At 46.7% G+C, this 10,440-nt stretch overlaps 2 protein-coding genes across 2 annotated transcripts; both read right to left on the bottom strand.

The window, feature by feature from the left end:
• Positions 1–4,393: 4,393 nt before the first annotated feature.
• On the bottom strand, positions 4,394–5,353 carry PG986_010611 (uncharacterized protein; the record flags this gene model as incomplete). The annotated part of the gene is made up of 3 exons (XM_066846833.1): positions 4,394–4,576; positions 4,619–4,841; positions 4,959–5,353. 3 exons carry the CDS (start codon positions 5,351–5,353, stop codon positions 4,394–4,396), a joined length of 801 nt encoding a protein of 266 aa, XP_066696324.1.
• A 2,280-nt stretch (positions 5,354–7,633) lies between these two features.
• Positions 7,634–9,645, bottom strand: PG986_010610 (uncharacterized protein; the record flags this gene model as incomplete). Its single annotated transcript, XM_066846832.1, has 2 exons — positions 7,634–9,364; positions 9,445–9,645. The coding sequence occupies 2 exons, from the start codon at positions 9,643–9,645 to the stop codon at positions 7,634–7,636; spliced, it is 1,932 nt and encodes a 643-aa protein (XP_066696323.1).
• Positions 9,646–10,440: the final 795 nt, after the last annotated feature.

The raw sequence follows: 10,440 nt of genomic DNA, 5'->3' as shown, positions 1-10,440 counted from the left end.
TGTGCTGCTCAAGTTGTACCAGCCAGCAACCCAACACTTGTGTAAATGATGCGTTGACCCAGCCAAAGATAATTTCCCCTGCCTTCCTCTGATTAAAGCCCGGTCAGCCCATCAAATACGAGCACCAACATTAGAGATTTTTATCCTTTAAACCTATATCGGTAGTATACACCTAGGCAATATGGTTTGAATTCGAATCTAGAACGAGATAAGTATATAGAATAAATCAGGAGGCTTTATACACTGTAAACTCGAGTAGATAGTGGGTGGAAGAACACCAAATGTACATTGATTCTACCTTATTCGTCTCTATTCGGTCTAGTGCCTCTTGTATGGTGTGCATATGTGAGACATACATACATTTCGGTGGCTGACTGACCAGGTTGCCAACTCGGTAGCCATTTTAGAGTACAGTCACTTGCTTTCTACCCATACGGTGCCGCGTCTCCAACAGAACCCAAGGCTTTCCGCTACAAATAGTCTCATGCCGTCATCGAGGATCGCAAGAGCCAACATCTATGCTCGACCCAAGGGCCGGTCAGGCGCCTTTAGGACTTTGGTCGTGCGAAGCCTCATCTGGGGTATGACAGCCAGGGTCAGACGGCGTTTGGCCATATTAAAAACCTGCTCTGGCTGAGCGCCACTCAGCGAACTACCGGGAACATGAACCTGGCTCTTCACCGCTGCGATGTTGATAACTGGCTACGAACGCGAACGAAGGGGATGATGTGAGCCCCTTTTCGGCCTGCAGACCGTGTCCCACCTTGGCGCCCCAAAGAGACTGCGCTGGTCCAATACAGATACGAAGGGAGGCAACTACACCACACGCAGGATAACGCAAATTATCTACCAGCCGACTGGAAACTCGGATGATGACTCGTTATCAGGTCTTAGGATGGGTGGCCTGGGCATGTTTGAAGCCACGGTGCAGATGATTTATAGGATATTGCCGCTTTTACGGCTGGAGAACTTGATCCTGCCTCCACGAGGCTGCTACATCCCATCATCGCTTCACTTTTGCCAAAGTTCGAGAGCCATACACCCCTTAGGTAACAAAATATGTATGCCAACTGGAGCTTGCCATATCCCGCCTCGTCGAGAGACATTGACTATGGACGCCTTTCTGCCACCTTTACGGGTTGATCAAAGGTATATGGAAAGCCCCCAGGTTATCATTTCACACCTCCAGCATATCCAAGAAACGAGTTCATTTTATGGGGCCGCGTGTTCCTTCCCCTTTCCTCTGGTTTCTCTGAGAGCGTCTTATGTGTTGTGGTTTTATTGGCCATTCGCTACTCTTCACGGTCCGGTTGGCTTACATCAAAAGTCAGGATAGAAAGATACACGCAAATGCGAGCTGAAACTTCTCCGGTCATTAGCAAAAACTCCGCCAACGATGTCGTCGCTGAGGTGCGGGCCATTTCAACCCAAAACAAAGCCCTACCACGATACATGCTATCTCGAGAACCAATAATCTCATGACAGATACTGTTCGCGATGTCGTACGACAAAGTCCTGTTTGGTTTGAGGATGGGAGGCATGGGAGGTCCATTATGATAAGTCAATGTCCATAGCTATCGACGTCGTATTCCGTCTTGATTACATCCAAGTGCGCTCTAATAGAAACATAATAACAGCGTTAGTCCTGATACACAAGGCCTTTTGCTCATTATATTGACCAACATTCATCCCCACCTCTGAGACTGGTCAGCAGATTGATCCTCAGACGAGACACTAGAGTCATGGACGAAAAGCTCGGTATGCCCTCGAATAGGGATGTGTTCGAGTCCAGCAAGAGCTCGAACAAATTGCATGTCAAAGTGGCCATGACTGACTCCGAGGGCGAAGTGCCCAGAGGGTGCAAAATCAGTATCTCAGATAAGATGCAACCCCTACTGGCTGCCCCCCTTCACTGACCCCCTAAAATAGATGTAAAAATCAACAACAACAGCAATAAATAGGTCAATTGAGCAACACACACTGCATTTTAAGGTCTGTTTCGGCTCGTGCGCACTATAATAGAGTCACCCTCACTACCAGCTCGATTTACATTAATTTCCACTACCTTATCGGCGCCCCTTTTCGGCCTTTTCCTTAGCTTTCCTTTTTTAACGTCCTCTTAAACCTCCCTAATATTTATTATATAAATAAAGCCCTTATTAAGGTCCTTATCGACCTTCCTCTTTTTCTAAGCCCTTGTTTTTTTAGATCTGCCTTTAAACCGGCCTTTTCCTGCTTTAACCGGCCGATCCGAGCTATTAAATTATTAATATTTTTACCGAGCTTCTTTTATAGTAACCTTTTAATTAAATTACCGGTGGTAACCTCTATATTAAGTATCATAGCCTTTAAATTTTTAACCTGCCGGCTGTTTTTCGGCGTTTCGATCTTTTTAGCCTTCGGTTCGGCCGGCTGGTGCGTATCCTCGGCGGTAATAGCCTCGTCGATAGCTTATATTATGTTAAAGCGCCGGAGCCTATTATTTATCGGTTTTTCGATATTAAAGGGGTAGATACCAGTTATTACCTATTTATTAATAATGACCTTAAAAGTAAAGGTTACTTTATACGCTTTAGCTTAGGTTTAAAAGAAATCCCCCTTCTTAACGTAACTATTATTAATAATAACGTATATTAAGTCGAGCTCCCTTTAAAACCTCTTTTTAAGACTTTAAAATAATTAATATTTAAGGGCTAGAGTATATAGGAGCTATATAGTAATAAATAAAGGAGTTATACCTTAACTTTTAACGCCGCTAATATAAAGTTATCGTCGATATAACTTTTTATATTTATTAAAAATTAAAAGCCTCTATTAATTAAAATTATTAAGTTTCGTTAAAAAGATAAAGATTTTTTTTAGCCACTTTAAAACTATAAAATTAAAAGTCTATTTTTTTAATAACGCTTTAAAAGCTTAGTCCTTATATTCGTAATTAACCTCGTCCTTTTTTTAAGGGAATTATTATTATTAAACGGATTAGCTTTTAAATATAATTAAAAGCGGCAGAATATTATTAATAGTATTAATACACTTTAAAATAATTACCTATTCGCGATTAGCCGAGTTATTCCGCATTAAACTTTAATAGGTGGTAGGTTCGATTATTATAGTACCTTCCCTTATCGTTATCGTAATTCCTACTTTATCGATATTAAATATAAATCGAGGGGGTATACTATTAATAATAATAATATTAAGCCGATTAAAAAACCCTCGCACGGCCCCGTTTAATATATATATAAAGCGCCGAAAATTTATCGCTTTAGTACGCACGGTTTTAAAAACCGAATAATATTTTAAAAAACGGTGTACTTATCGCTTACCGATAAAGTAATCGACTTTTTTTATAAAAAAATACGTTAAGTATATATACGAAATAGTCGATACGTTAGTGCGTAGCTTAAGTTAGTTTAAAAAAGGCTTATTTAATTAAAAAAATCTCTTCGGCAGGGGTAAAAAACTAAAAGGCTTTATACTTCTCTTTTTCGAAAATTAACCCCTAAATCGGTTACAAAGGGTACCCCTATTAACGTTATAGTCTTTAGCCGCACGGTTAATGCTTCCGCCGGCCAGCACGGCCTGGACCGCTTACGCAATGCGTGCTTCTTTGGTTATGTTAATAGTGGTGAAAAAAGGAAAAAAGAGGAAGAGATTGATCTACTTCAATTAAGAAACGAGTAAAATTTGACCCCTTTATATACTGTTATTGTTGCTCAGGGGCTCTAGAATCATCTAAAATCAGGAGGGGTCAATCAGAGGGGGGGCAGCCAGTAGGGGTTGCATCTTACTGTCCAGGAGTCATCCTGGATGAAGAGGGTACAGTGCCGTACCCGGGGCATTGGGAACGTGCCTGAGTGGTATATCCTTCCACTCGGAGAGGTCAGCATCGAAAAGCAGGCATGCCTCTTGCAATCGGAAGTTGGTCGTCTGATTGATACTTCTAGTACCTCGACCGCACTGCCATTCAACAGAAACGGGCACCTTGGTGCTGTACATGACTCCGAGCTAGGTACGCTGTCATTAATAGCCCATCAAATCCTCAACCACCTGTCCATAGTTGAGATCGACAATCTTTGCGCTGTTCTGGAAACAGCTCGCTCACTAAAGATCATGTGAACGGCCACCCACGCCTTGAGCGTATTGTATCAGAGAACCATCAGACCACATGCTCAGCAGCTGACTTGTTTCGATCCCATATCGCTCGGGGCGAATGCAAGGGAAGAGCTCTACACAATACTGATCGACTATACTACCAATTGCGTCGCCCGCCTCTTGATGGACTATGCCACAGGGGATACCTGGTCCAAGGTCAACATTGCTATCCTGGGACAGATAGCGGTCAAGCTGAAGCTTCTCACGCGCGACACGACGCATCAGGTGGAAGCCTCCCCTACGTCGCGCCAAATCTGTCCTCATGGGACTCCAGGAAGGCAACGGAGGCGAGAACTCTCCAGACAGCTTTTCTTTCGACGAAGAAAGCATCCTGGAGAACCATGATGAGACATTTGCGGATGGCTACATCAGGAGCAGTCAGGCAAGGCAAAGACTCGTCACAGCAGCCCTGAAGCGCGCCCTGGAATCGCTAAGCCTGGCACCTTCACCATGGCGGACCGACCACTTCGCCAAAAGCAGCATCCGCCTCTACACCATGGGCCCTGACCGAAACCGCATGTGCGGTAGTGGAGGATGAATCCAGGCGCGTCTCGGTCACATCCATGGCCCCGCATGTCAACTTCTGTCGCGCGGGCCTGGCCCTCGTGTATGAGAACTTCCAATCTTTGGCGAAGCCGCAGGAACCGCCACCTCCAGCGCCCTCTGGCGTCCGGCGGCTGATGGGCCTTCCGGACTTCAAGCTCGCGGAAAATTTCCTGCAGAGCTTTGTCGGTCGCAAGACGCTATTCCAACAAGCGCGGAGCGACCAGCAAGGGACTTATCACAAGCTTGTGCGGGACTACATTCGCGCCTTCGTCCAGGAGAGCCTGCAAATCGCACTGCCACCAATCGCGGCCGAAATGGAACAGTCCGCGGCGGCGGCAAGTTTGGCCCCGTTCATGGCGCTGCAGTCCGACCACGGATCGTCTTCGTTGGACTTGCTGTTCCCCACGCTCGCATCATCGCTGTCCTCGGTCGGCCTCGCCTCGCTGGAGGAACTCCGGGGCAGGGTTGACGACTGCCTGGATACTTCGATGAGCCGCCTGTCGCTGGAGATGCCTTCAGTAGCCATGGGGAATGTGAGCTGGAGCAGCAGAGGGAGCCTGTTGTCGGGTATATCGTGCTTGTCCGGCAGCCTGCGCGACGTCGCGCGGTGCAACGACGCGACCACGACGGCGTCCGTGGCGGCCACGAGCATGTCAGAGCTCGTCATGGAACAGGTTACCAATGTGTCTGCCATTTGTGAAAGGAGGTATCGATCGGTCCGTGGTTAGGGCACTTTTCTTTTGTAAGATGGACCCCCTAAAGGGTATTAGTACAAGTGGGCTGAGCGAAGTTCTCGGAGGCTTCTGATAAGATGCAACCCCTATCGGCTGCCCCCCTCAAATGACATACCTAAAATAGATGTAAAAATCAACAACATCAGCAATAGATAGGTTAATTGAACAACGCACACTGCATTTTAAGGCCTGTTTCGGCTGGTGCGCATTACAATAGAATTACCCTTATTACTAACTCGATTTATATTACTTTCCACTACTTTATCGGCGCGCCTTTTCGGCCTTTTCGGCCTCTTCTTTAGCTTTCCTTTTTTAACGTCCTCTTGAACCTCCCTAATATTTATTATATATATAAAGCCCTTATTAGGGTCCTCGTTAACCTTTCTCTTTTTCTAAGATTTTATTTTCTTTAAATCTGCCTCTAAACCGGCTTTTTCCTGCTTTAACCGGCCGATCCGGGCCGTTAAATTATTAACACTTTTGCCGAGCTTCTTCTATAATAACCTCTTAACTAAATCACCGGTGATAATATTAGTATTAAGTATCGCAGCCCTTAAATTTTTAACCTACCGGCTGTTTTTAAGCGTTTCGATTTTTTTAGTTTTCGGTTTAATTAGCTAGCGCGTATTTTCGGCGGCGATAGCTTTATCGATAACTCGCACTATATTAATACGACGAAGCCTATTATTTATCGGCTTATTAATATTAAAAGGGTAAATACTAATTGCTATTTATTTACTAGCGATAACTTTAAGGGTAAAAACTATTTTACGTATTTTAGCCTAAGCTTAAAAAAATCCCCTTTTTTAACGTAATTATTATTAATAACGGCGCATACTAAGTCGAACTCCCTTCGAAACCTCTTTTTAAGGCCTTAAAACAGTTAATATTTAAAGGCTAAAGTATATAAGAGCTGTGTAGTAGTAAATAAAGGAGTTATACTTTAGCTTTTAACGCCGCCAGTATAAAATTATTATCGATATAACTTTTATATTTATTTAAAATTAAGAGCCTTTATTAATTAAGGGTATTAAGCTTAATTAAAGGGATAAAGATTTTTCTTAGCTATTTTAAGGCTATAAGATTAAAAGTTTATTTTTTTAGTAACGCCTTAAAAGCTTAATTTTTATACTCGCAATTAATTTTATCCTTTTTTTAAAAAACCTATTATTACTAAACCGATTAACTTTTAAATATAACTAAAAACGGTAAGACATTACTAATAATATTAATACATTTTAAAATAATTACTTATTTACGATTAGCCGAGTCGTTTCATATTAAACTTTAATAGGCGGCAGGGCCGATTATTATAGTACCCTTTTTTATTATTATTATAGTTCTTACTTTATTAGCGTTAAATTTAAATCGAGGGGGTATATTATTAATAATAATAGTGTTAAGCCGATTAAAAAACCTTCGTATAATTCCGTTTAATGTGTATACGAAACGCCGGAAATTTATCGCTTTAGCACGTACGGTTTTAAAGGCTAGATAACGTTTTAAAAAACGGTGTATTTATCGTTTATTAATAAAGTAATCGACCTTTTTTATAAAGAGGATACGTTAAGCGTATATACGAAACAGTCGGTGCGTTAATACGTAGCCTAAGCTAGCCTAAAAAAGGCCTATTTAGCTAAAAAGGTTTTTTTCGTAGGGGTAAATAACTGCCGAGTCTTATTTTACTCTTTTTTAAATATTAACCCCTAAATCGGTTGCGAAGAGTGCCCCTGTTAATATTATAATCTTTAACCGCACGGTTGATACTTCCGCCGGCCAGTACGGCCTGGACCGCTTAGGCAATGCGAGCTTCTTTGGTCATATTGGTAGTAGTGAAAAGAGGAAAAAAAGAGGAAGAGATTAATCTACTTCAATTGACAGACGAGTGAAATTTGACCCCTTTATATATTGTTGTTGTTGCTCAGAGGCTCTAGAATCATCTGAAATCTGGAGGGGTCATTTGAGGGGGGTGGGGGGCAGCCGATAGGGGTTGCATCTTAGTTAATGATTTGATTGAAGTTAATACCCCTATCTGCTTCCTCATTCTCAAAGTTGAAAATGAAAACAGGCTTACATTCAATACAGCACTGAGCAGCTGCGTCACTTGTGTCACTTGGCATATATGTTTCTCATAGCAATCTTCGGAATATGATCCGGGTACTAGCCCGGCACAAACTTTCCGACATGCCGAGGAAGCCTCATGTACCAGCGTTGCTGCCGCTGTTCCCATCAACACTACCATGGATGCTGGTCCCAACACTGTCCTCAGGACTGCCAACAGCACTTCCACATCCACTGTCCGTACTGTTACCGGTAGACTTAGCGTTGCGCTGCCCCGCCGATTCCTTGATGAAGTCAGCCGCTCTCTCAGCAACTGCATAAACAGTCGCCTGTATATTCCCCGACGGCATAAGCGGGAAGACGCTGGCATCGACGACACGCAAATTAACAGTCCCATGCACAACGAGCCGCGCATCCACGACGCCCCCGTCAGCGCGGGGCTTCATCGGGCAGGTGCCGGCCGGGTGGTAGCATGAGAACGTGACCTGGCGGACAATCTCCTTGGCGCGGTCGAGCGACTCGTCGGCGCTCGGATAGTCCGGGTAGCGGCCCCTTGTCAGGGCGTCGGCGAAGGGGGGCGTGGAAACGACGCGCTCCGTGAACTGCACACTGCGGGCGAGGATCTCCATGTCCAAGGGGTGTTCCAGGTAGCGTGGGTCCAGCGTCGGCGCGTCGTCGATCGATGGAGACGTTATGTGCACGTTGCCACGTCCCAGGGGATGACTTAGGATGGCCATGACGGCGACTTGGGGACGGTAAAAGACGGGCGCGATGCCGTTGGGGTCTGGGACCGGTAGGCTTGCGGGTAGGAGGTGGTACTGCACTTGGTTGGAGCCGGTCTTTTCCATACAACTTCGAAGCAGCCGGTATTCCTTCTTGTAATGCTCGCTATCGGTATGATGTCCCATGTATTTGTCGAATAACGCTTTGACCTTCGCTTCAGGCATAACACCAGCTTTGTCCACAAAAGGGGTATAAGCTGAAGCCAGCGGCGACTGCGAAAGGACGCCAGTCCCGTGTGCAAATTCCTCCATAGCCGCCTCGGCGTACTCCGGCTCCTTCAGCAGATCAAGGGACCGAACCCCCTCCTTTACTTCGAACATTTGCCCAACGATAGGATGGTCCTGCAAGTTCTCCCCGACGTTAGAGTTGTCGATCTTGACCAGAATCCCGTGCTGCTCCAGCAGAACCCGGCCGCCAATCCCCGACAGCTCCAGGAGTTGGGGCGACTGGATCGCGCCCGCGCACAGTATCACTTCGTCGCAAGCTTCGATATACTCGTCGCGCCCGTCGGACGTTCGGACAAGGACGCCGGCGGCGTAGAGAACCCCCGAGGGACCCTCATTCGTCACGACTTTGACGACCCTGGTGTTGGTCAAGACCGTCAGGTTTTCGCGGCCGCGCTCGTCCGGACCGTAATAGGCGTTGCCCGCGTAGCTCCGGCACCTCGTCTCGGGCGACACCGATTCCATGTTCTGGAAGCCTCCGACTGCTTCGCCGTTCCGCGGGTCCCCCGTCATGCTGGAACCGAGGAGGTTGTCAAATGTCTTCACCCACGCGCCGTTTAGGGAGTCGGGATAGTCCTTGCCCCAGCCAATCCGGAGCGGTCCGGAGTGTCCGTCGAGGGCCGGATCGTGCCACTTGTGCACTTGGGCCACCTTCTGGGCGTTGGGCCCGGGCGGCGTGATGGTGGCCATCTTTCGATAATAGGGGGCCAGCTCGTCAAAGGACCATCCCTCGTTGCCTAGGGCGCCCCAGGCATCGATGTTGTCCCGCGATGGGTGCATCATGACCATGATGTTCATCGCAGACGTGCCACCAAGCTGCTTGCCCCGTGGCTGCGCGATGACGCGGTTATTGAGGTGCGTCTAGCGCAACGGCGAGGACTCATCATCAGCAAATGTAAAAGCCAAGATCGGAAGCTGGGATGGAGTAGGGGTTATGTTACCTGGCGAGTTGAGCGAAACATCCAGTCATACTCGGGCTTTCCGATCTGCGTGGAGAACAAACCTGGCGTCAAGACACTTGGGTCGGAGCTCTTGTCGGCGCCGGCCTCGATGACCACGACTCTCACGTTGGGGTCCTCGGTGAGTCTTGAGGCAATCACCATACCGGCAGTACCGCCGCCGATGACAATGTAGTTCCACATGCCTTGATGCTTCACGATCAAACCTAGCTTCTGGTGAACTGGATAGTTGGACCCAGAAGAGTTACGGCTCTCAGCTATTGATCTTGGCGTAGGCGGGCTGGAATCGAAAAGAGGTTTCGAGGAAGCAGTATGCGTCTCTTTGAAAGCTAGGAGAATCGACACCTTGTTGGCTACTTTGGTAGGCTGTTGACTGACTGCGGTGTTTGGTAGCGAATTCAAGAGTATAAGAACCGCAAAGCATGTTTGCCTACGGAAATTGATTGCTACGGAGAAAATGGGGTCTCCGCATGTACGTTCCACGAACGCGACTGCTTCGGCTGGTGGTTGTGTGAGTGCGGATGATATTACTTGTCACTATTACATGTCGCAAGGCAACTGCTCCCCCACGTCCAACAAACATGGACTCACACCAACCACCCAATCAGAAGCGGACCTGATTCCGAGATCCTGGATTCGAGCGGCCATATGATAATAATTGATTAATATTCGAAACGCGTTGTGTGCATCGGGATACGACGTGATGTCCTGCGCAAAGTTCGAACATCTCCTTGCATAATACCCGTACACGATATGGCTAACATGGCGCTTGGGAAGGTGGCATGGAGTCAAGACCCTGGGGAACTACCTCTGTTCTGGGCATAATGCCAGCCGAGTTGGGAAAGCTAGTCGCCCGATGGCAATCACCAACAACAGCAGCTAGCCGGTGAGATTCTGCAGAGGCAACGGCCCAAGCGACGTCGACCGGGCTACGCAAGCCAATCACAGGGAGGCTTTGTGGAAAAGGGCAGGTGCAAC

The sequence above is a fragment of the Apiospora aurea genome (assembly GCF_038362705.1).
Source record: "Apiospora aurea strain CBS 24483 chromosome Unknown utg000007l_segment0_segment0, whole genome shotgun sequence".
Lineage (NCBI taxonomy): Eukaryota > Fungi > Ascomycota > Sordariomycetes > Amphisphaeriales > Apiosporaceae > Apiospora > Apiospora aurea.
Note: the sequence above shows the minus strand (reverse complement) of the source record. Positions and strands in the feature narration are given on the sequence as shown.